The sequence below is a fragment of the Lontra canadensis genome, unplaced genomic scaffold, assembly GCF_010015895.1.
Source record: "Lontra canadensis isolate GAN:19392208 unplaced genomic scaffold, GSC_riverotter_1.0 scaffold18, whole genome shotgun sequence".
NCBI classification, from domain to species: Eukaryota; Metazoa; Chordata; class Mammalia; order Carnivora; family Mustelidae; genus Lontra; species Lontra canadensis.
In genome coordinates this window covers 23,596,683-23,623,493 of record NW_022631012.1, presented here as the reverse complement: position 1 = coordinate 23,623,493, position 26,811 = coordinate 23,596,683, and the positions used below count along the sequence as shown (strand labels likewise).

At 38.3% G+C, this 26,811-nt stretch overlaps 1 protein-coding gene across 1 annotated transcript; it reads left to right on the top strand.

Moving 5' to 3' along the window:
- Nucleotides 1-26,811, top strand: WDR75 (WD repeat domain 75). Its single transcript, XM_032860254.1, has 21 exons — nt 1-114; nt 2,529-2,658; nt 5,125-5,190; nt 6,076-6,166; nt 9,742-9,866; nt 11,350-11,420; nt 12,392-12,511; nt 12,836-12,924; nt 14,725-14,883; nt 15,957-16,016; nt 16,108-16,223; nt 17,292-17,467; nt 18,522-18,679; nt 19,149-19,329; nt 20,362-20,456; nt 21,251-21,346; nt 21,975-22,144; nt 22,719-22,778; nt 25,214-25,360; nt 25,789-25,880; nt 26,538-26,811. The coding sequence occupies exons 1-21, from the start codon at nt 29-31 to the stop codon at nt 26,740-26,742; spliced, it is 2,493 nt and encodes an 830-aa protein (XP_032716145.1). The 5' UTR covers nt 1-28; the 3' UTR covers nt 26,743-26,811.

Here is a 26,811-nt window from a genome sequence, read left to right as displayed (position 1 = left end):
GAGCCGGAGGCCCTGCGCCTGCGCGAAGATGGTGGCGGAAGAGAGTGTGCGCGTGGTGCGCTGTGGCGGCAGCGAGTTGAACTTCAGGAGGGCGGTGTTTTCTGCGGATTCTAAGTACGCGGCCGCCGCGCGACCCGACCGGGCTGGGGGCGTGAGTCGCCGGGGCGGGGTGGGGGCTGGGGGCACTGTCCGGCCGGTCCGGCTCGCAGACGCGCGCTGTGGGCTCCGGGACGCGCGGAAGCGGGGGCGGCGGCGCCGACGGTCGCTCCTCGTGCGGCTGCGCCAGGCTGGGCGCGCTGCTCCCGTGGCCGCGGCTTCCCGGCCCGGGGCAGGCTCTGCCCGCCGCTGCCCCCGCGCGTCCCGAGGAGCGTCCCCCGTCGGGAAGAGACCGGACCTCGAGTTGCGGGGACTCAGATTCGCGTCTCGTCCGCGCCCCGCTTGTCTGAAGCGGCGCTGCGGCAGCCTCCTGCGGCCCCGCGTGGGCCCGGAGCTCAGGTCTCGCGGGCGGCGGGGACCCGCCCCCGGTGCCGGGCGCTCGCTGCGTTCCCAGCGCGGATCCTCGCTCCTCGGTTGCCCTCGCTGTGTGCGGGAGCCGCGTTCTGTCGTCTTTCGCGGGGCCGCTGAGGGGACGCGTCGCTGGGAACCGTGCGCGGCCGGCGGCGCGGGCCGTACAGCCTCCGGGTCCCCGCGGTCCCTGCCGGCGGCCTCTGGCGGACCGCGGTGGAGGAGGGCATCCCGCGAGTTTCCGGCCGGAGGGGCCGTCGGTGAAGACGCCTTCCACCCCGGAGGAGTGCGGGCGGCCGCTGGGGAGGCTCGTGTCTGCACGGCGCGGTGCTCAGGGCTGGGCGAGAGTCGCCGAGCGGTGCGTGACGGGGTTTGCCTCGCCGCGCTGGAGGCGAATGGAAGAGCCAAGGCGCCCTCGGAGCGCGCGCGGAGCGGGGTTTGTCGTCCGGCGGGAAGCGCCCGAGACGCAGAAACGGTGCCCGCGGCCTCCCCTGTGCCCGCGCGGCGGCCGGTGCGGCGTCCCCGGGTCCTCGCTGCGGCCGCGCGCCGGGAGAAGCCTCCGCCCGTGTTCTCAGTCGGATCCGCGCCGCCCTGAGCGTCTCCAGAACGCGGTGCTGATCTGCAGCGGGAAGATGAGCGGCGGCGTCTCCCGAACCGCGTCCGTTTCTAGGAGGTGCTCGCGGGAGAGCCGGGAGCCGCCTGGCTGGAGCGGGGTCTCCGCGAGAAAAAGCCGTTGCAGGCAGACGGGCTCAAAGCGCCGGAAGTCTTAAGTTTAGCCCATATCCTAAGGGCCGTGGGAAAACACTGACAAATTGTCCTAACTTCACCTCTAAGGAGGTAGTGCGGTCAGATTTGCAAGATTAACCTGGAATGACTAGGAAAGATGAATCCCAGGGTCACACCGGGAGACTGTGGGAAGCCGGGGAGGGTGGTCCGAGCTGTGGATGCTGACACGGGATTAAGGTACTCAGGGGAGCAAAGAGGCGGATCCAGCCAAAGGGGAAGCCATATACTTGAGATGTTTTGTTGCTTGAACTTCCTTAACGTGTTAGATTTCCTGACTGTCTCCTGGCTGCGGCTGCTGTAAAATGCATCCTGGTTTCAGACGGGAACGTGTGAAAAAGCAGGTGTCTTAGAACTGATGAAATAGGATGATGGTAACCCTGGACAGCAATAGAAGAGTCACTCTTTCCATATTTTGTAATACTGCTTTATTGGGTTATCCACTTAGTTTACTAAGTCTTTAAGGATCAGGTGAGTTCTGTTCAACAAACTAGATTGGACATTGGGAATCAGAGATAAATTAAGGCCTTTGCCCTATCAGAACTTACAGCCAAATAAGGCGGCAGGTGGGTACATATAGATATCTACATATATATGAAAAGAAGTAATTTCAGCACAACGTGAAAAGTACTAGGGCCAAGTCATGTACTGGGCATTTTGGGAGCACAGAGTAGAGATGTAGCCTAGGAATTCTGTGATTTGTACCTTCCACGGTGCATGGAAGAACACCCTGTCAGGCAGGTATAATGTTTAGTAGAAATGGGCACGGAACAAACATTTTTTTTCTTTGTAGAAACTAGAAGATTTGTACCTCTGAGCTTTGTTCTGCGGCTATATCCATAATGAAAACTGTCAAGTAAACATTGCCCCCCACTTAACTACTTTTAGTAATTTAGTAACCTCTGCCACAAATCCAAAAAGCAAAACCAACATTTTAGCAACAAGAACTGTCGCAAAGTCTTTGTACTCTGCTGTAAAAGAGGCCTTGCCAACTAGAGAGAGCTCCGACTTAGCTTTATGAGGTGGTGTCCCCAGTGAACAGGGAGAGTAAGGGACATGGGGCGATACTGTCAGAGTGGTGGTGCAGAGTTAATACACGCCACACAACTTTTAATATATAGTTCTTGAAGCTATTGTTTTAAAAGAAACCTCTGTTGCAAGTTAAAAATTTTCTCATGGGCTATAAAAAAAGATTATGCTTTCTACAGAATATTTGAAACTTAATTTTTTCTTATTTGCAGGTATATCTTCTGTGTCTCTGGAGACTTTGTTAAAGTTCATAGCACAGCTACAGAAGAATGTGTACACATATTGCAAGGGCACAGAAATCTGGTGACCGGAATCCAGCTCAACCCCAACAATCATCTACAGGTGTCACATGATTTATAATTGATATTTTAGTATTGGCTTTGTTGTTCCCAGGAGATTATGAATTGATTTTGGCTGGGACACTTTCCAGGTTATAATTAGAAAAATACAGATATCCCTTGCTTTTGGAAAGTTTGTCTTATGCCACTTCATTTTTACAAAGAAAAAAGAAAAGAAAAAACAGCGTTCAGTATTTATTTTGCAGCAGGTGTTACAGAGGCAGTATGCACGCTTCCAGTGAGAGTGGCACCACCAGTCTCCTTTCCCAGTGGCTACCTCTCTACCTTTAAACTGTCTGGGAGCATCTGTGCTTTATCTCAATGTATGTCATACATCAATTAGCAAAATGAGTCCTAAGGTGTCAGAAAAGCGTAAGAGAGGTTATTTTTGGGGTCTTGGAAAATTTTTCCATATGAATTAATGGCAATTACTTTTGTTTTATACCATTTCCACTGCAAAAGGTTTCCAAAGAATACTTACAGATCAGATTTTCTGATTCAGGGTATTTTTCCACATATTTTTAGTTATTAAAATAGGATCACAGCCTAGAACTACATTGCCCCCCATACTGTATTCTGTAAACCATTTGTTCCAAGGGATGCTGATAGGTGTTGCTTGAAAGAAGACATTCTTGGCTATATGAGTTTCTGAAATTCAGGGCTACGCACAGTTAGGTGAATTTTTTGGTTGTAGAGCCTCTCAAGTCCTTTTATAAGCATTGTGAATATCAGGAAGGGGTGTATACCATTTCGTTTCTTAGGTTTATATGCCCTTGAACCCTTTGGTTTCTGGAACACGTTTTTGAAAATGCTGGCTAAAAGGGATTGCTGTTAGAGACCTGTTCCGTTACGGATGACACTCCAGTGCTGGTGCAGATCTCACCCAATCTTAAAGCCAGTGCTGGACAAGAAGGGATTCTTTAGTCAGTGGATGGACCAGATAATTTCAGGATGAACTTGGGAGTCCAGTTTAATGCAGACCCTCCTACTCACCCCACAAAAGCAGCTCTTCTCAGAATTCAAAAATAATGAAACATTTTAATTCTGTCCTTACAATCTAGCAGCTACTAAAGAGATCTCAGAAACATTTTACTCTTGCTCTCGTTTTTTATCAAGTTCCATTTTTCTGGATTAGCCAACTTGGAAGTTATTGCTTGATACAAGAATAAATTTGCATTGCCATTCACTTTATTATCACAGAGGAAGTAGGGCATAAAGAGACAGTAATCTTTTCTTTCCAGAATTAAATGAGCTACTGTGAAAATTAAAGTTAAGTATCTTTTCTTCACCCTGCAAACACATATTTGTTTATTTACTGTCCTATGAGGATTTGACAAAAGTGTTGTTACTTGTTGCATTTGAATGTTTTTCATAGCAGAAATAACCATTTGTTAAAATTGGTGTCTGTGAAGTCTGTATTATTAAATTTTATACCAAAACAAAAAACAGCATATACAATGCATAAAAGATCTATTTCAGATGACTGAAAGTTAGTAAAATTAGAGGAGGAGAATTTTACTGACAGGGTTGGTGGAGCTGATAGGGAGTGCAGATTCTCTGGACTTCAGAGTCATGGGATTTGTGTGCTAAGCATTGTTTCGACAGTGATTTTGTGGTTGCCGTACTTTATTTTACTGATCCATGTTCATGATTTTTTCTTCATGTGTAGTACTTGCAATGCATGTTTCTTTTCACTGTAATTCTTTTACTTGAATAGATAATAGTCATCATTTTCTGTTCTCTGATTCCATGACCACTTCGGCAGAAATCTTAAAACTGCCACTTTCAGAAAACTTTAAATTCTTTATAAACGTTATAAGCGAAGTATTTTTCACAGTAACAGCAACCAAGTAATCCACTGTGACCTTAGTAAAATCAAGTCCATTGGGACAAAAAAATATAAATAAAAATACATGTTATTAACGCCTTCTGGTGCTACCAAAGTGTTGTGCACAAACCAGTGCCACAAATGTTTGGTTACAACTGCAGTGAGAATAGTGTAGAAATTGAGTGGCCAAAACTTTAGAGCACCCGCCATTGCCACAGCATCCAAGTGCATAATAACTTCTGTTGTACTTTATAAAAGTTTTGTCCCTTGGATGTGTTGGACAACTTTTTTTTTTTTTAAACAGGACAGTCTTACCATTTGAGAAGCACTCTTTTAATACCCATGTAAGATGAAAACAGTTCTGCTAATAAAAAAGCACTGGGCACTGCGAGAAATATTAGCAGGTTCTGAAATGCTTCCATAGCTTAGTGACTTACCATCTCCCTCTTGAAGATAGAGGGCTGACTTTTGTGCCCCCTCATTTTAATTAAAACTTGAAGTTCCTAAACAGTATGACTCTACCTGTTTAGGGCTACTAATTTAATGAACAAAAACATGTCATCTGTATCACTTAATTATTTGTTTGATATATTAATGAAGTTCTATTTTGTAATAAATTTTGTACTATTTTTACCCTTTTAGTTGTATTCTTGTTCCTTTGATGGCACGATTAAACTGTGGGACTATATAGATGGCATTTTAATAAAGGTATGTGTTTTGATCTTCTAATTTTCTTATTTGAAAAGGGATGGCAACATAATTTAATGACAGATACGATGTTATAAGGCTTAATCTTTAGATAGCCTTTCTAAACAAATTATGAAACTCATACATCATAAAAGAAAAGAAAGTTGACTATTTGAAAATGTTAAACTTTTAACAAAAAGATCAAAAAGCAATAAAATCAAAAGAAAATATTTATAAGAATTACTATCCCTAATACACAGAAAATATATAGAAAACCAGTAAGGGAAAACTAATAACCTAGTAGGAAAAAATTGGCACAGGGTGAGAATATGTAATTTACTGGAAAAAAATAATAGCCAGTACACATGAAGAGGTGTTTACTCTCAGTAATAAAGAAATGGCACAGCATTTTCCCCTGTCAGTTTAGCCAAACTGCAAACTGCAAAAACAATTTAGTGATAGGTAAAGTATAGAGAAACGGATACTTTGATTTTTGTACATAATCACCTAGAGTACAAATGAAAATGAAAAAATAACTTTTGCTCTAGCAATCTCACTTTTAGGACTCTCTTGTTGAAATAATGATGTGTGTGTAGCCATTACAAACAGCATTGTTTATGGCAGGAAAAAAAATTAATATAACCTTGATGTCCGTTAAAGTTTCATATTCGTTCAGTAGAATACCGTGTAACCATTAAAAAGAAGCCGGTGGGTCTGTATGTATTAACTTGAAACTTTATTCCACAAATACATATTGAGTGTCTTCTTTAGACCAGGTACTCTGACGTTGGGGTACATCAGTGAACAAAACGGATTAAAGAAAAGTCCTTACCCGTCACGGAACTTATGTTTGAGGGTTGGGGTAGACAGATGATAAACAATATGGTACTTTTTTTTATCTTTCAGACTTTCACAGTGGGGCATAAACTTCATGCCCTGTTTACTCTAGCCTGTGCTGAGGATTCTGTCTTTGTTTTAATAAATAAAGAAAAACCAGGTATAGTATAATTAAGTTTGTTTTATATAGCATTGGGTTACTCTTTCCATAATTTCTCAAAAATTTGAGAGTTTGGTTTTAGTTTGAAGTTAACATTTAAATTTAAATGTTAAAGCGTTTAAATTCCTTCTGTTACAGCATTCATTTTAAGGATGATTACCGCTAGTTCTGAAATACACAATGTGGGAATGATTACTTAATATATAGTTGTAAAAATAGATGTCAGAGCTCAAATTTCAAAGCTGTTTTGCAGAGGTGGGCTAGAGTTTGTCTTTCTCCTAACCTTAATTGAGCCTTACTGTCCTTTTATCCATTATTGAGTACCCCTTTTGTTGATCTGTCAGAAATGGTGTAGAAAACAGTTTGATATTAAGAGCTAGTAGTGGTACTGAGTTACTGATTACATATTCATTATCATTGGAACAGATTTCATTGAAATTGCCATGTTTCAGCATTTTATGAATTCCTAGAATATCTTCAGTGCTAACAAAAATTGCCCTTTAGCAGAGAATTTGATACATCAGAACACTGACATGAGGGATATATCCAAAGAATTTTTCTAATACTGGAATTCAGTAAAGCCACTGCATCCTCTGGTGTTCTGTATAAAATATAGCTGTCTTTAGAAGTCAAAGATGAGGGGCACCTGCGTGGCTCATTGGGTTAAAGCCTCTGCCTTCGGCTCAGGTTATGGTCTCAGGGTCCTGGGATCGAGCCCCACATCAGGTTCTCTGCTCAGCAGGGAGCCTGCTTCCCCCTCTCTCTGCCTGCCTCTCTGCCTGCTTGTGATCTCTCTCTGTCTCTCTGTCAAATAAATTAAAAAAACTTAAAAAAGAAAGTCAAAGATGAAAGCAGCTTTAAGATGGTTACTGAGCAGTCTGCTAGACTGGCTCATGGCTCACTAGCTAAATGAATCCTTTCCATGGTGTTTTTTTATTTACTGTCTGGATTCAGTTGGAGGAAGGGGAGGTATTTTCGTTTGTGTGTATGTGTGTTTGTGTGTTATTGGCTGGAACAAATTTGCAGATTGTTTTATATCATGGACTTTTAAATTACCTGAGAATAGTTAAAACTGGAAAAAGTACATTTTTTAGCTAAAAATCACTTGATGAAGTTTATTGAGTATTTTATTGATCAAAAATGTGATATGAAATGATAAAAGCAGTAGTAAGTTCAGTTTTCTTACGTAGCCCATAAACCACCTCTAAATGACTTTCCAAAAAATGTTCTGAAAATGGCAACATTTCTTAATTAAGTCTCCTTCCTAGTTGACTGTTGTAGGTAACACTTTGCAGTATTTAAGTTCTTTTTATGTATAAGTGTATAGATTCTTAATGTCTATCCACATACTAATAATTTAGATTCCTAATCTCCCTGACTGACAATTGATTCGTTAGTTTTGAAATTTAGTCTAGGAATCTGAATTTTTTTATTTCCCCAGATGATTAAGCTCGTCCTTCACATTTGGTAACCAGTCTGTGTACTAACACCACGATTTCTCAATGGCAGTGGTAGTTGCTAATAGTTGTAGCAAAACTTTTTATCCATGTTAGCGAGATTGGTGATTCTTACCACTAGCTGCACATAAGAATCACCCAACTAACACAAGATGTTCAGATCCCCTGTGTGGGGCCTGTTTACTTAAATATATCCTAGTTGAGTCTAACATGCAAGCCAGGATAGAAAACTATTGATCTCTAAAGTAAAGACCTTGGCCTTCACCTCTTGGAGTTAACCAAATGCTGTAATATAGTCTGAATTCTATTCATGGTGGGATTAGTGTTACTCTCCAGTACTGAACACATGAACACTCAGCATATGAGAATAAATGTAAACATGAAAATGTGAATTAAGCTTAAAATAGCATTTCATATAATAGATCTAAATATATATCCTTCATTTGTTTTCCTCTTTGTTCCACAATCCAAAACCAGTCTCTGATTAAAAATTGTATAAATCATGTTGAAGTGTGTTTTGCCATTTTAAAAACATTTTTTATTTACTTTTCATCTTTTATGGTATCTTTTTTTTTTTTACTGTATGTAATTCATTTAATATCTAACTGAAAATGTACTATGTGCTGGATACTATTCTGGCTGCAGAGAACAAAACAGACGATCCCAACAATAAGCACTATATCAGTCGTCAGATATAATAAGCTGAAAGATGCTTTAGAAAAAAATACAGCAGGAGGGGAATAGGCAGCATTGGAGAAATATGTATTTAAATAAGTGGTCAGGGAACGTTCTGAGAAGAACGCAGCAGTATTGGAGAAGCATGTGCTATAGGATAGCTAGCATGTTTGAGGAATAGCAGGGAGGTTGAATTTGATCCAGGGGAGAATAGATAACATATAGCCATAAAGGCCATTGAATGGACTTCAGTTTTTACTCTGAGTTGTTAAAAAAGCCATCGAAGAGTTTTGAGCAGAAAAGTGAAATGATCTGACTTCGTTGTACTAGATTATCTGGCTTGATGAGAATAGACTAAATGCCGACAAGGACAGAATTACAGAGTACAGTTAAGAGGTCATTGCTCGGGGCACCGGGGTGGCTCAGTCATTAAGCGTCTGCCTTTGTCTCAGCTCATGTTCCGGGGGTCCTGGGATCGAGCCCCGCATCGGGCTCCCTGCTCGGCGGGAAGCCTGCTTCTCCCTCTCCCACTCCTCCTGCTTGTGATCTCCCTCACTGTGTCTCTCTCTGTCAAGTAAATAAATAAAAACCTTAAAAAAAAAAAGTTCATTGCTTAGGCGATGAGAAACTAAGTTCTGAGTGGGCTTGGAAGGTAGAGCCAGCAGGGTTTGCCGATGGTTTGATGTGAGATATGAACGAGAAGTCCAAGAGAGCACAAGGGTTTCGTCTGAGCAGCGGGGAGAATGGTGGTGCCATTGCCTGCAGTGGGCAGAATTGGGGAAGACTAAAGTGAAAAAGGCAAATCAAGAATTCAGCATTTGGGCTTGTGAAGTTTGAGATGACTCCGAAGGCTAGAAGAACCAGGAGTTCAGAGCAAACAATAAGTGGACTGGAAATGGGAAATGGTAAATTGATGTGTTACAGAAGTTTGTGGTCCTTATAATATCTGAGAGAATAAGGAAATAGCATAATAAAATACAGCTATTTTCTCTTGGGAGATTTTTTTAAATGGGGCATAAAGAGAACATGTCAGTATTAGAGAAGAGGAGATCTATCTTCTGAGTATGTGGCAAGCACGTAGCACTTGTGAAAGCTCTCGGATGGGCTGTTGCCTTTGGCTGCTAAGTTCCTCAGTACACCATATTCCATCCATTGTAAAGGTCAGCTTAATACTTTGGAATACAGATTATACTAGCAAGATAAACTATTTTCTGTTTTAACATTTATAGAGCACGTATGCTTAGGAGTTGTAAATCAGACCTCCGTTTCAAACTTGAATATTCAAATGAGTAGTCCAACTTGAAGACTCGTTTTGTTCAAGGTAGCCTAGAATTGTTGCCATCAAATGAATTCTAGAATACTAATTAACAGTTTCATATAAATAAGTGTACATGTTCATTCTTTTTAGAGAAGCTTTAGACTAATACAGCTTCCTTTGGCTAGATGTATTTCAGCTGGTTTCAGTGAAACTGCCAAAATCATCGAGCCAGGAAACAGAAGCTAAGGAGCTCTCCTTGGTTTTGGATTATATAAACCAGTCACCCAAGTGCGTTGCCTTTGGAAATGAGGTAAACTTTGATTTGGTTGCTACGTTGTGTGTAATCCCTGGTGGCAGCTGTGTTTCCTCTGAGCATTGCGTGTTCTGGTCCGTGAGTACTGCCTTGGGTCACAGTAGTTTTGTTAGGAGCTAAGAAGTTTGCTCCATTACTTCAGCTTGTATTTGTGGTGTGGATTTTTTAGGATTCTTAATTTTGTATATACCTATTGTTCTTGTAAGCCTTCTAACTGTTGAAAAAAATACCAATACTTCAGCACTGGAACCCTTTCTTAGCCTGCTCCATGGAAAAGCCGCTCAGATCCTTTCATTCTAGACTGTGTGTCTTTAGAAAATATGACCTTGCTGTCCATAATCAGTGTGCCCTTTATAGAAAATTGAGAAGTTAAAAGTAAAGTGAAGAAATTAAACCTTACTGGTGATATTTGAAGAATCTCTTTCTGGACTTTTTCCTAAACATATATAAAATAACTTTTCCCAAATTGGATTAGGATCTGAAGGCTTTTTACCTTTGTCTTCATTTAATATTGCAACATGAGTGTATCTTTAAATATTCATCAGAAATAATAACTCTTTGATGTTTCTACCTTGATTTAGCCTTTCCTTATTAATAATCACTTGGTTATTTTCAAGTCAAGCACCACCAAAAGTCCCTAGATGACACACTGTGGTGGCGTGTTTCTATAGTCTAAGTTGGTAGCATTCTTTTGCTTTGTTCTAAAAAAGATTGATTTCTTATAGTAGAGAAAACACTTCAATGGTAAAGACTGACAGTATCAAACATTAGCAAGATACGGAGCAAAGGTAAACATCTGTCCTTTCCATGAGCCAGAAGTTCTCCTCCTGGGTATAGAAATGAGGACATGACCATAAAATGACATGTACCAAAATGATTAGTATTCGTAGGAGCTCCAAAGTGGAAATAACCTAAATGTACATTAACAAGAGAATAAATAATTTGTGGTATGTATTCATGTATTAGAATGCTGCTTCATAATAATAGAAACTAATGATACAGATTAGAGCATGAGCGAATCTCAGAAAGGTGAGGATGAGCTGGAGTTCATACACAAAACTGTACATTGTGCCAGATTTCTGTGTGATGTTCTAGACCAGAGAAGTAATAGAAATCAGTGATAGAAATCAGTGCCTGCTGGCAGGGGTAGGGACATTGGGAATGACTAGAAAAAGGGACAAAGAAACACTTATGAGGTGAAGAAAATGTTCTAAATCCTGTGGTGGTGGTTACATGAATATAAATGTCAAACGTTGCATTATTTTGTATGTAAATTATGCCTTAATGGAAAAAATTCAAATATAGGACCTAAATTCTTTTAATTTTAAAAGGATTATTCTTTCCATAGCTAACTAGAGCATTTTCTATTAATGTGCTTAGTGTGGGGAAAAAAATTATTACTATGTTAACTTTTGTGATGAGAACCATTTCTCAAAAAGTGTTGCCTATCTTTGTGAATGTCATCTCTTTAAAATACTAGGGAGAATATGTTGCGGCAGTGCGGGACTTTTACTTGTCTGTCTATTTTTTCAAAAAGAAAATAACATCGAGGTAAGAATTTCTTTTTGATCGCCTTACTTACTTGAGTTTATTGTAATTTTATTTCAACTTCATACCTATGATTCAGAGCTGTTTCTAGTTTCGTGTTGCAAGTGATTATTAAACTGCTACATATAGAGGCAGTTTTTAACCCACAATGGATAGGGTTAAAGGAATCATTAGTCACAAAAACCTAGAGAGCTTTGTCCAACCAAAACCCCTTGTCCACTTAGATTCTCGTGTGCATATATGTCAAAATTGGATCTAGTTTGAAAAGGCTAGCCCAGGTGGTCCTTACTGCCTTTTTTTTTTTTTTGACTATAGGAGTGAGCGTAGGCTTCAGAATACCTGGGTTTAAAATGAGTCAAATTTAGTCTCTTTGAAGCTCCGTGTAACTCAAATTAACATATATTTAAAGTGGGGATAACATCTACCTAATAGAATTGTAAGGATGAATGAAATAACGTATTTAAGGAGACTCGTGCCAAGCACGAGTAGTGACTCTTCAAGTGACACTGTCCCCTCTTCCCTTTTACCCTGTCAAGATTAACGTGTTTTTCTTTGCAGTGTAGTAAGGCTCCTGATGTCTTTGGACACATTAGTCCGTTGTCTTAGATATAATTTATTCGGTTTGTTCGTACCTAATGTTAAAATTTAGCTTCAGTTGACAAGAAACTTGAACAAGCTTGGCTCAAGCAAAAGCCACTGGAAGTACTGTCTTGGCTTTACTTTGATGTCAGTGGCCTCTGTAGACAAGTTATCATGGTAGAATGTTGGTCACATGGAGTTTATATTGTATAATAATAAGCATTTGCAAAATAAATATTCTTGATTCTTAGTCACGATTTTTTTTTTTAAGTCATGCATTTATATTCAGTGAATTTTCAGTGCTCTCCAGTTTGGTTGATAAGGGCATGAACTCCCTTCTACTTTTTATCACCACTTACCAAGTGACTTTAATAATTGACAGTTTTTTCTTCTAGGTTTACTTTATCATCATCAAAAAATAAGAAACATGCTAAGAACAATTTTACATGTGTAGCATGTCACCCAAAGGAAGACTGCATAGCAACTGGTCACAAGGATGGCAAAATTCGTCTTTGGTCAGTTCACTTATGGAGAGCATGGTGATCCTTTAATATCATTTGCATTAGTCCTGCAGAACAGAGCTGTCTTTGGTTCAGGATGAAGAATGGTACTGGTAATAGAGATGAGGCTTTGCTGACATCCTGTTTCTTGTCTTTCTGTGTTCTTCATTTCATAGACTAATTATTTTTGAATTTCTAACCTTGGGGTTGAGAAAGGAGTTAAAATTTCCATGTTGCCTAAAATTGTTTTATTGAGGAGAACTTTATCATTACTTTTTGCCCTTATTTTCCTAACTTAATGCCTTTGGTCAAATTAACAATTTTGGTCTTCTCCAATAGGAGGAATTTTGATGATGATAAGAAATACACGTACACATGTTTACATTGGCACCATGACATGGTTATGGATTTGGCTTTTTCAGTGACAGGTAAGTGAAGTTTAATAATTAAAATGAACTTTTGAAGTACATGGATTAGTATTCACCGCATTTATACTTTGAAAGATTTCGAATTGCATGGACCAAAGGAATTGTAGACACTTGTATATAACTCCTGTGGTTTGAGCTTTCTTCAGCACAGTACGATATATTATAGGTCAGTGATAAAATCCTTGTTAACATAAAGAACCTGTTTAAATTACAGTAGTTTTTAAAAATGTAATTATAATTAGCACATGGCTAAGTGCTTGTTGTCCATAAGAGTAGCTGTAGTTTATCTGGTACAAATGATTATGCTATGCTTTATGTCTACTACCTCATTTAGTTCTTGAAGCTATGAAATAGATGTCGTTTTGCTGATGACATGAGATTTGTAGTTGAGAACTTACTTGCCTAAGGCCGCACAGTTGTTAAGTAGGATTTGGACCTAAGTCTAATTCAAAAATGTGTTTTTAACTGTTAGATTACCTCATTTGCATTTATAATTTTAAATTCAGAACTTGTGTTTCATTTAAGCTGCATGAGAGTGTGCTTGAGATTCTGTCTCCCTCTGTCCCTCCATCCACTCTTGTTTGTATGTGCTCTCAAATAAATAATATTTTAAAAAATATGTACACATATATATACTGTTTGTGGTTTATCTAGTACAAGGTTGTCAGTAAAATGTCAGCATTAATCCTGTATCAGTGTAAGAGAATGGAGGAGGAAAAATAGTTGTCTTTGTAATTGAGCTACAAATTATAGTTGCTTTGAGAACTAGTTATAAGTTCAAGCAAATACGAACAGTATAAACTGTTTTGGCTATGCTTTGCACGCAGTCACACCGTGTGAACACTGAATTAATTAGTTCTTTCCAGTCCTTAATCCCTTCTTGTCTCATGTCAGTTAACCTCCAGTTAACGCTGAGTTACTGAGAATTTTTATCATGGGTGTAGAATTCTTTCGCTCTTTCTACATTTATTAAGATACTCATAATCATTCTCTTTATTATGTAAATGGAATTAATTACACTTATTTTTCAAGTGTTAGGATAACCTCACATTTTTACAATAAACTCAGCTCTGCAATATGTTATCCTCTTAATATATCCTTGGATTCAGCTTGCTAGTACTGTGGGAATTTTCATCGATCATGAAATTGGCTTAGAACTTTCTTATAATTTATTGGGTTGGTAAAGGATTATGCTGTTCTTTTAAACAGGTTGGGAAGTGTTCTTTGTTTTTTGGTTTGTGTTTTTTTTGTTGCTTGGAAGAGTATAAAATAGGTTCATTTCTTAAGTGAAATGAAAAATTTGTCGTTGAAGCCATCTGGTCCTACAGGGTGTTTGTTTCATTTAGTTTTTCTGTTATTGGCAGAAGAGTTGATCAGAACAAACTAGTTAGATAATGTTGGAAAGGAAAATCCCAGAATCAGTGATTGTTAAGTCTGTTGACTCTTAATCTCAGAAAACAAACTGAGGGTTGCTGGAGAGTAGGGGAGTGGGGGTTTGAGGTGGCTGAGTGATGGACACTGGGGAGGACATGTATTGTAAGTGCTATGAATTGTGTAAGACTGATGAATTACAGACCTACATTCCTGTATACAGGCCTGTATTATTTGTATGTAACAAACAATACGTTATTTGTTAAAAAAATTTTTTTTGTCAAGTTTATTAAAAGATAGGAAGATACTTGTTTGCATATTTTAAAAAATCGTTTATATCTCTAACATGGTAGGAAAAATTTAAGTGTTAATTATATTTTTCTACTTTTCCCCCAAATACTGTCCTTTTCATTTCCGTGGATGGATAAGGCACCAGTCTGCTGAGTGGTGGTCGTGAATCTGTCCTTGTCGAGTGGCGTGATGCAACAGAGAAGAATAAGGAGTTTCTCCCCCGTTTGGGAGCTACTATTGAACATATCTCAGTCTCGCCAGCAGGGGATTTGTTCTGTACTTCTCATTCTGATAACAGTAAGTGACTTTGTTGTGAGGAGATAGAATTGTACAGCTGGGAAATGGAAAATAAGAGACCTAAAACTAAGAGGAGTGTTAAGATTTAATAAGCATTTTTTTCTTCCTTCTTCCTCTTTTCTCCATTTCCTTTTTTTGACTCTAGATGCCACCAAAATTCACATTTTCAGGATTGTTTTTATAAAAATGTAGGGCTAAGTGTATTTGGTTCTTGTTGTACTGTCTCCATTTCAAAACCTTTAACATGTGGGATGTGGGGATAATGGAGGGTTTTTGAAGTGGGCTTTTGTGCCTTCACAAATGCAGTAATATTTTCAAAAGAACACGGGATGTACCATACTCTCAGCATGGGCGTCCTGTGGGTGCTGACAAGATTAAAGGCAGTCTTGTATACCTCCAGATCTTTTTGCTCATTCTTTTGCTTTTCAGCCTAAATGTAGATCTCAGAGCCCATTGCGTCCTTTCCCTTCAAAAAACAAAAACAAAAACAAAACATAACTGGGGGTGCCTGGGTGGCTCAGTCATTAAGCTTCTGCCTTTAGCTCAGGTCATGATCTCAGGGTTCTGGGATCGAGCCCCATGTCAGGCTCCCTGCTCAGCGGGAAACCTGCTCCTCCCTCTCCCACTCCCCCTGCTTTTGTTCCCTCTCTTGCTGTGTCTCTCTCTGTCAAATAAAGAAATACCTTTTAAAAAAAAATAACCGTGAGCAATCCATTAGTGCAATTACTCATTTCAAAGTAAACAATCTCTTTTGGGGTATGTAAGTTTCTGAATTAACACTTAAAATATATTCATAGATACAACTGATAAAACTTAAAATTTCCAGTGACAAAAACAAAAAAGCTCCTCCTTCCCAGCCCCAGTTTTTTTAGCTAAATCCCAAAATATACTCCTGATGTCTTTTTTTAATTCCTGATTTTCTAATAATACTGAGTAAACTAAACTTACTAAGTTGTTTTGTATTCTGTTGTATTTTAGAATGGTATAAATTCAACTGATTTTTTTTTCTTTTACTTTGAAGCTCTGACTGATTTATAGGTTTTTTTGTTTTTTTGTTTTTTTTTAACCCACAGAGATAATAATAATTCACCGAAACCTTGAGGCATCCGCAGTAATTCAAGGCCTAGTGAAAGGTATTACAAAACCCAGCGGATTTGTAATCATGCACAATTTAAAAGTGAATATTTGTATGATCTTAACTATTGTTTGTCACTTCTTTTGCAGACAGCAATATCTTTACTGGTTTGATGATTGATCCCAGAACTAAAGCTTTGGTTTTGAATGGAAAACCTGGCCATTTGCAGTTTTATTCTCTGCAGCATGATAAGCAGTTATACAATGTAAGATTGCCCTCCATTAAGTAGCCTTAAAACTAATGGAGGTTTCCAATAACACCACTAGAGTTAAGTAACTTACTTATAGTAGCTTCTAACGGACTAAGCCACCCAAGTGCCCCACTTAGTAGCTTCTAAAACAAGATCCTGTGCCTTTGTTTGCTTGAACATTATCAGTACTGTCTGTGGTTACTTAGTTGCTTACAGCAGAATTCTAATGAGGCCACAGTTGCAAATCAAGTCTCCATGAAAGTCAGTTGGCACTTCTGTGCTGGCTCTCCGTTTAATTATGTTTTAGCTCTCAAATATCTGTGCCTTTGAATTACAAGAGTAGGGAAATAAGAAAATAAGGATTGTAAATACAAATATGTTTCTGCTTTATGGTAAAGTGTTGTCATATGTACATACCAATGATAAAATTTTCAGTATAAAGAGGGATGCTGCTTATTAATCCAGACTTGCTATTTCTTTATGCCCCATAGTACCCTTTATTAATTTCTGTCATAGCAGCTCTCCACTTGATCACTTTCTTTCCCTTGCTTTTAAACCCCCGAAGAAAGGAAACTTAGTTCTTTATGCATTTCCAGTACAGAGCCTGGAAATAATACTTACTCAATATATGTTTAGTAAATAGACAAGGGAATGGGATAAAAGAAACAAATAAAATAGTCTACTTAAAACATTGCTGTCTTTACCATGTCAAAATTGTAGATTTTATTTTTGCTGTAGTTTTTAGTGATGTGGAATTTAACCGTGAGATTTAATATCAAGCTCTTTGTTCATAGAAGCAAGGGAGAAAAGCATTACTGTCAATTAAAGGTTCTATTGTATCATGTACACAGGTCAGTCAACACTAAAAGGCCATTAAAGAATAATGCCACTGAACTGGTGCTTATAATATGCTTTTTTAATGGCAGTTTTGATATCCATAACTAATAGTTCAGTTTTTTCCTTTATCTGAGAACCTGTTACTGCAGATTCTAGAAATTATCTTTGTAGTTACCATTCCTTTGAAAACTTTAACATTTATGTATTTACATTAATTAACTTTTTGGATTTTTTTTAACCCATCAGTTAGATATAATACAGCAAGAATATATCAATGATTATGGTCTGATCCAAATCGAGCTAACAAAGGCTGCATTTGGCTGCTATGGTAACTGGCTTGCAACAGTGGAACAACGTCAAGAAAAGGAAACAGAGCTTGAATTGCAAATGAAACTGTGGATGTATAATAAGAAAACACAAGGGTAATACTACCTATATGACTAATTAATTTCAGAGTAGAAAATATGGGACTTTTTATTTTATGGTTTCATTTGTCAGTCTTTAAAATGTTTTATATTGATAAATTTTAGAATTAGAGGAATGAGGGAGGTGTTACTGTACTAATAAATAGCCTTTCAGCTTTCTGCTCTGAGTAAGCATTGGTGTACCCCCAAGTTGTAATATCATCTCCATGTATAAATGAGGAAACATGGGAAAGTGACCCCACTTGTGTGGAAAATGCACTGGTAGGCAGCAGAGGTATGTCGTAGTGTAACATGTATGTTTGATTAGATAGGGAGTTTACTAGTTTCTCAGACCTTGATTATAGTAGCCATTTATCAAGTCCCTGCGGCTTGTCTAGAACCAGTCTTCACAGAAACACTGTAAGATAAACTTCTTTTCCACATTTTAAGGTTGAGGAAACAGACCCAGAGGGATTAATAGATGATCGCTAGTCCCTTTTCTTGTAGTAATGGATTTCTAAAAAAAAAAAAATCACAGCAGAGTCTTGCCCCGATATTCTTTTAAGAACACCATGCTAGGTTATCATGCGTTCATGGAAGCACCTTGTCAAGCTGGAAACAAGCTTTGAGAGGTAGTTTGGATGGCTAAATATTAAATGCTAACCAGGATGGTTTGAAGAGGTAGTTTGCTGTATTTTCTTGCCACAGGTAGGGGCTTTTGGGCTTATTTTTGAAAGTAGATAGCCATCTGAGTTCTGTATAGTTTTCTTACAGAGTTTAGTATGATAGACTTTCCTGTATCATTCTGTGATGACTCCTATTTTATGTAGGTTGACAGTATACATAATAATCTCTCTATTGTATAAATTAACACAAAGAGGTCATGTGTTAGACCTCTTTGTATTCTGTGGCCATTAGGGATAGAGCACGCAGTTGTTTGTCATTCTAGATGATAATGTATCTTGCCCATTCTTAAAGATGCTATTGTAAAATGTACAGTAAAAAATTCTTACATGACAATATATCATATTGTTCTGAGGTAAGAATAAATTGATGATTGCCTCTTTCTCAGGTTTGTTCTTAATACAAAGATTAACATGCCGCATGAAGACCACATCACAGCTCTCTGTTTCTGTAATGCAGAAAAATTTGAAAACCCCACCTTGGTTACAGCTAGTAAAGATGGTCACTTCAAAGTGTGGATATTAACAGATGATTCTGATATATACAGTAAGTTAATTAAATATGATATGTCTAAAGAGTATAATTTTAAGAATTAACCTCTTTAATAATGGTCTCCGTTCCGGGAGGACATTTTCTGCCTTATTTAACTTCTGTGGGTTATTGCCTAATTTTAAAAGATTTAAGAGATTACATTTTACATGCCTTTTCCCCAAAATCTGTACATTTTCATGACTTTTTTGATCAGTCATGTGCTGATTATTTCAGTGAAGGTACTGTGTTTAAGGCGGGGTGGCGGTTCTTTCACTGTTCCTTCACTGTTCCACTAGAGGGAGGTCAAGATTTCCAGGACGGGGCATATATTTTAAGCCAGTCAGTGCTTTGGAGCATTTCTAACCCAAGTTTCAAGGAGCAGGGTTTTTTGTCGCTTCTTCTGTAATCCATACTGCTTTAACTACCATAAAGTATTACCTAGCATTTATACCATTTCTGAACTGTATGCTCTGTGTTTCCACAGAAAAAGCTGTTGGCTGGACCTGTGACTTTGTGGGTAGTTATCACAAATACCAAGCGACTAACTGTTGTTTCTCTGAAGATGGCTCTCTGCTAGCAGTTAGTTTCGAGGAAATAGTTACAATATGGGATTCAGAGACATGGGAGCTTAAATGTACATTTTGTCAGCGAGCTGGGAATATAAGGTAAATAATTTGGAAAGTATGTCATACTGTTTTGTTTTTTATTTAAATGAGTCTTTCCACATAAACTTTAGTAGTAATTTATGCTTCTGCTAACGGTAGTCTGTGGGTCAGTGGGGGTCAGGACCAAACCAAAATGGTAGGAAGATAAAAATTTGGGGTATGTGAACCATTTGCTGTGGCTTTACCCATTTCTCAAATGAGAGTTCACATTTAACTCTTGACCTACAGATTTCTTTTTTCTTCAAAATCAATACTTTTCATGGTTGTGCTACTAAAAATAGATGCTAATAAGGGTCAGTGGATCCAGACAATGCTTTTCTTCTGTTTTCCTATAAAAAAACAATGTCATGCTCAAACCTTGTTGTGTTCAAAAAAGGCGAAAGAAAAAACAACAACATCTAGCACTTGAGGCAACTGCCATTTGAGGAAAGAATGGCAGAAGGCTAACAAGAGGGGCGCCTGGGTGGCTCAGTGGGTTAGGCGTCTGCCCTCAGCTCAGGTCCTGGGATCGAGCCCTGCATCTGGCTCTCTGTTCAGCAGGGAGCCTGCTTCCCCCTCTCACTCTCTCTGCCTGCCTCTCTGCCTTTGTAATCTCTGTCCATCAAATAAATAAATAAAATCTTAAAAAAAAAAAAAGTCTAACAATAGTTTTTAATTCCCAACATACCTGATTCTGAAATTGCTTTGTAAAAATTCTTCAGAATTTATATTGCAAATTTTCTTCTAAGTTAAATGAACATAAAAAAGGGTTTTGTTAAATGACTGTATATTTCACATACATGTTTATAGTGTTTCAATAAACTATACTGTATAGCATATTAAAGAAAAGAATTGGTCATCAAACCTATTTTTGTAAAGAAAATAGCTTAATAAACCTTTTGCTCTCCTTAGTCCCATTTTTCTGCAGGATAATTGTGAGCAAAAATGTGTTTTTCTAAAAATCTGCATTGCGTAAAACTATCCTAGAAGTCTGCATGCTGGAACTCAGCGTGCTGGAACTGATGGTTAACTTCTTGTGGTTTTTTAATATAGGCACCTTTGCTTTGGGAGATTGACTTGTTCAAAGTATCTTCTTGGCGCTACTGAAAATGGCATTCTTTGCTGTTGGAATCTGCTCAGTTGTGCACGTAAGATACTTATTTTACTATAAAGTGGCGAAGCATCTGATAAGTGGCCAGTAACCTTTGGCATTTTAGGACTTCTGGATCACATCTTCATGTCTCTATCCGTAGAGTACATACAATTTTTCACATGTCACATTAAACCAGCAAACTTTGGAGTGCTAAGCCTGTAAGAAATGCACATTATTTGTAATCTGCCTTCTTGGCCATAAATTGACTTCCATTAGCCTTGCCTTTCTCTACTGTGTATAACTTTCTGTTGCCCTCTGTGTTCCATAATCTCATAAACAACCCGAGGAATGTTTCTGCGAATCTGTAACCTGCACTAACATGCAGAATCCATGGCAGCTTTAACTTTGAATGTCTCCTTTCAGAGGCCTCGTAACAAATGTGGACTTCGTTTTTACTCATTTTACTTATTAGGATTTTATGCATTTGAGTATGTTTGGAAGGCATGGTGGTTGCTTGGTAATGACCATGTGTGATACTCTGTATGTATTCTCTACAATGGTTCTGGTTAACATTTTGCCCATGTTCAGCAGCTGCGGAAAAGTACCAGAAAGTAGTTGCACTGAAATAATAACCATTTCATAGTATTTGAGTTTTCTGCTTTCTGCCCCTCACTTTAGCGAATTTTCAGTTTGTCTCCATGTGTTATTTGGAAGTGTAATATCCCTCTTCCTGAGAATAATAGAATTGATTGTCCCAGTAAAAATTGAGTACCCACTTTAAATAACAGGCTTAGTAAAAAAGCTTTTGGTGGCTCTTTCTCTAGAAGTGCATTGCTCTTTTCTCCCCAGTGGAATGGAGTGCAAAGTTAACCATTAGAGTTATGGAACCCGATCCTCGTTCGGAGAATATCGCTGCAGTCTCTCAGTCTTCAGCGGGTTCAGACTGTAAGTACAGACCATAGTTTGATAATAAGAGGAGATCTATTAGCTAAATTTTCTTTTTGACAACTTTAATAGAATGTGAGTCAAGCTGCCTTTAAATCAAGTATTTTAGGCCATTCTACCTGAATTACTGTCCTCTCTCTAGTTCCTACTCTGACATCTCGTTCCATACGCATTCATAACTGACTTCTAGGAGATTTCCAGTACATCCCTCATTTTTTACCGTGCCAGTCTCACTCAACATTCAGAACATCCCAAGAGAGACTTTCCCCCTCTGAAGCATTTTAAGAAGCTTTAATCATTCTTCCTCTGTACACTGTCTACAGATCCCTGTTCCAGTATGTAAGACAAAATACCGCAATCACATTTTGGTGTCTGCTGCAGGAGGCCAACCTGGTCTCTGGAGCATGGATTCTTCTTCCTCCTTTTCATCTTCATAGCCCTCATTCCTAACCTGCTTGGCACGTATCAGTCATCCAGTAGATATTTGTTGAATCAAAGCCTAAAATAATCATGACTTGAACATTTTACTCAATGGGGTAAGTCCCAGAATAGTGTGGTCTGTCATCCTGAGGCTGGAACTAACCTTCGCAGGCAAAATATTATGGTCTGTTTGTTTTTTCCCCTCTAGTGTTTGTATTTAAACCTAGTGAGCCAAGACCATTGTATATTCAAAAGACTATCTCCCGAGAGGAAGTCCAGTGGGGAGTGTTTGTTCCACGAGATGTGCCTGAATCATTCACCTCAGAAGCTTACCAGTGGCTGAACAGATCCCAGTTTTACTTCCTAACAAAGTCACAGGTGACCATCCCACCTCAAAAAGGCAACCACTTTGTATATGTAATTTGCAGTTGCTTAGTATTTGAAAGTACTAGCCCATAACAGCTGGACCAGTGGTATTAAAGGATTACTTCCCAAAAGAAGTAAATCTAATGTGCTCAGTAGAACAGTATTACTAGTATTAAGTGTATTAGCACAACTTTACCCCACACCTTTGAGTCTCTTTGGGTATTGTTTGCAGTATCTCCATGACACCAAAAATAAATAAATAAATAAATAAATAAATAAATAAATACTTTAAATGGTACTTACTCGTGTGGTGGATAGATTTTTTGTTTGTTTGTTTTTGTTTTTGTTTTTTTAGTTTTAGTATTTGTTTTGCCATAATAAAAACTGGCTTTAGTTTGATCCAAGAGTTGAATCTGTTTCATTGCCAATTCTTAAATAACTTTTCTCAGAACAGTCTTCTAATTGTCAGAGCAGTTATTAAATATGTTTTAAATCTTCTATTACTTTCCTTTGGGCATATATATATAAAGGTGAAAAATTGTCCTCATTTTTATTTAGATTTTGTATCTTTAATCTCTCTTTTCAGAGTTTATTGACATTTAGTACGAAGTCTCCAGAAGAGAAGCTCACACCAACCAGCAAACAGGTATGTTTCAGCCACTGGTGGTGCAGACTGCATTGCCTCCCTCCAGAGATAACCTTATCTGTTTGAGTTCAGCTATGAGGAAAATGTTCCACCTGCCCAAACATGGTATTAAGCATAAACTTAAAAGCTACTTGCCTCTTTGAGGTTATATTTACTCTTCTAAAGTGTAGGTTTAATTTGTAATATCAAAAATATGTGCTTGTGATTTAAAGAGTCAAGTAATTATACAAGACTTTCAGGAAAAGTTCCCAACACCACTGTGCCGTTACCCACAAAGATAATCACTTTCAACTCTTTTAGCTAGTTTTTATTTGCCTTCCTATCTCTAAGAAACATGTTTCTATTGCTAATTCTGGATTTTTCAGTTATTGTCTGTTTACTGATCTATTCAAGTTGTTACTCTTTCACACCACCACTTCCCCCATGCACATAACACAAACCCCTTTCCTGTTCCCCCGTTTTCTCAGTGTAGATAAATCAGGTCAGTATTCGTTAGAACGCTGTGAACACAATTCGTAGCTGAGTCATGTCGTAACCAGACAGATTGTTTTCCTTTTATTTGCAGCTCTGTTCTCTCCAGAGTTAAGGATTGCCGTCTTCTTCTTTGCATAGTTCTCCATTTACTTCTCATCTGATTCACCCCCAAACTCAAGTTGTATGAGTCTTCTCTCAGTATTTCAGATACTTGAGGTACTCTTTCAAGTCTTGAAGGAATATTTCCAAGAGCCTCTGTCCTGCTTCACTCTGGACCGGCTACTCTGTGAATACCTGCTGCACAGGAGTCATGGGATCTCCATTTGCCATCATCTGGGGATTCATTTCACCTCTAGCTTTCCCCTTGCTTCGGTGAAGCACATTTCTGTTAGTGCGTGGGATGCAAATTTAAGACCTCATGTGTTTGAAATGCTTCCATTCTCGCCCACTTGACTGGTTGTTCGCTTGCAAAGGTGTAGGTTGAAAATCATTTTCTCTTAGAACTTTGAAGGTATTGTCCTATTTTATAGCTTTGGGTGTTCCTGGAAGTCTAATACCATTCTTATTCCTGTTCTTTTATCTGTAAACTAGCTTTATTTTCCTCTGAAAACTCAGTTGAATTTGTTCAACAATTTTTTGTTGAACATCAATAGACTAGGGTCAATTCTAGATGCTTGGAATACAAAACAGTCAATTCTCTAAACTTACAACGTTTACAGTCTAGCAGGAAGATACGGCAAGCGTTAAATAAGTGAAATATGTAGTACTTTAGAAGTCGTAAGAATTATGGATGGAGGAGTAGAGGAAAAGCAGTGTGCAGTGCAGCTTGCCATTTCATGTAGGCCAGGCAAAGTACACTTTTAATCCTAGAAATGACTGAGGGGAATGACTTCTTTGCCTTCATTTTCTCTGTTCTTTTTCTGGAACTCTTGTTATTTAGTGCTGGACCATCTTCTGTTTTCTGGGAGATTGTTTCATCTTTATCATCTAATCTGCTTTTTTCCAGTTTGCAAGGTCCCATTTCCATCCTTTGTTTTCCATCTCTTTTGGTCTCTTTCATAGGTTTTCATCAGAGTCTGATAATTCTTGGCTGTCTTTTATTTAAAAGTGACCAAAAAAGCCATTTGGAAGGTGTCCGTTGAGATGGAGTTTGTCTGCGGGCCTCTGCCACCTGGCTATTTTTGAGAAAGTCTCCAAAGTTATTATTTTTAGGTCTTTTGTCCTAGACTGGTTAGATTTCCCCGATAAAATTCTTCTAAATTCTTTACTGGAGGATAGCAGCCTAAAAGCACCCTCTCAGGTACAGCTACCTTCAGCTGTGAAGACACTGCCACCAACCTCACCAGGCACTTCAGTTTAAAGACATACTTCTGTTCCACCCCTCCAAGGAATGTACTTCCAGCCCTCTCTTGGAGCTCAGAAGGAAATCTAGGAATCTGCATGCTCTCTAAATGGACTTTAAACCAGGACACCCAGTTATTGTTAGCCTTTTTCTGAGGTACTGTTGCAATTGTACCAATTCCTGAGCATTTGCAGGATTCAGCCATATAAATTTGGGTGTTTCTTGACTTTCCCCCCAGCCAGCTTAGACTTCTTTCTCAGGTCTACTAAGTTACCTACTACCTTGAACTTGCTTTCCAAAACCTTCCAACATCTTACTTACCCATTTTCTTTCTCACTGTGGGTTTATGTCCTTTTGAAAACCCATTTGCTGTCATTTGTCATTGGGGGAGAAGCAGTAGTATGTATTTTGTTCTGTCATCTAAATGTCCACTGTTAGCTTTTCCCCAATAAGTGGGCTGCTAGGCCTCGGTTGCTTTACTTGTAAAGAGAATCATATTAGATAATTTTTAAAGTTCCTTTCACCCCTGACATTTTATGACTGCCAATACATTTTATTGAATCAAAGTCAGTTCCTCCTTTTTATTGAAGAAATTTCCCTTTGTCTTAAATCCTTACAGCTACTAGCAGAAGAAAGTCTTCCAACAACACCATTTTATTTCATATTGGGAAAACACAGGCAACAGCAGGATAAAAAAATAAATGAGGCTTTGGAGAGTGAATTAGTACAACTGCCCTTAACAGAAAACATACCTGCAATTAGTGAGGTAAGTAATTCATAACATGAAACAGATTAAATACATTAAAGCACCTTAAGTTAGAGTTTATACAATTTGTAACATAATTTTTTTTCCTTTTTTAAGATTTATTTGAGAGAGAGTATGTGTGTATGTGGGAGGAGGATAGAGAAAATCTTTAGCAGCCAGACATAGGGCTCCATCTCACTTGCCTAAGATCAGGACCTGAGCCAAAATCAAGTCAGATGCTTAAGACTGAGCCAACCAAGCATTCCTGTAACAGATAACTTTTGAATAATTACTTGGTTTGGGTATTAGAACTGCACAGTATACAAATAACATAAATTTATGATTCCAGATTACTGGAAACAAACCCTTTTGGATTCCACTGGTGGCACTAAGTCTTTTTAAATGAAACCCTATTTTTCTGTTGTTTTTGTTTTTGTTTTTTACTCTAGCTTCTTCATACTCCAGCCCATGTACTACCATCTGCTTCTTTCCTGTGCTCCAAGTTTGTAAATTCATTGCTGCTGTCTAAGGAGACAAAGAGGTAAAGCAGTTTTTAAAATGTTTGTTACCTTTTCCTAGAATACTTTCACTGTGACTCTTCAACAATGTGTGGGGTAGAGGCACTGACCCCCTGCATAGTCAAATCCACACATAACTTTTGACTTCCATAAAACTCAACTGCTAATGCCTGATGGTGCTTGAAAGTCTTAATAACATAAACACTCAATTCACACGCATTTTGTATGTTTTGTGTATTATATACTGTATTCTTAAAACTAGAGAAATTAGTCATACAGAAGAGAATATATATTTATGGTATTGTATCCCAAAAAAATCCATGTATAAGTGAATCAGTACAGTCCAAATCCATGTTGTTAAAAGGTCATCTGTATTTCTCTATATTTTAGCCTTAATATGCAGGTAAAGGATATAGGACTCTTAAGCCAAGTAAATAAAATACGTTGAAAATTATTAGATTTCCTGTGTGTATAGTTTAAGGATTTGTTAATACAACTAAAAATTATATTTTGTAAATTCACCTATTCTTCTATAATAACCCATTTTTGATGTGCACTCAATGACAAGATTTTTAATTTCCTTTTTCTGTATGGTTACAATTCTATATAGGTGTCTTAATTTAAAAAGTTATCTAGAAAATTTTTTAATAGTAATTGTTTATATTTTGTTATTATGAAAGTGGTGAAGAAATCCTTGAAGATGTAGATATGGAAGAAGAAAAAGAAAGTGGTGATTCAGATGAAGAACATGATTTTACTGAAAAGACCCAGGATACAAATGACACAGATTTGGGAGAAGACATTATACATCAGTTGTCAAAATCTGAAGAAAAAGAACTAAGAAAATTTAGGAAAGTAGATTACAGCTGGATAACTGTTCTTTGAGCCTGGGAGATGGAAGGTTCTTGCACTTTGTATTTCTTCTATTATATATTAAAACTCCAAAAACATCTA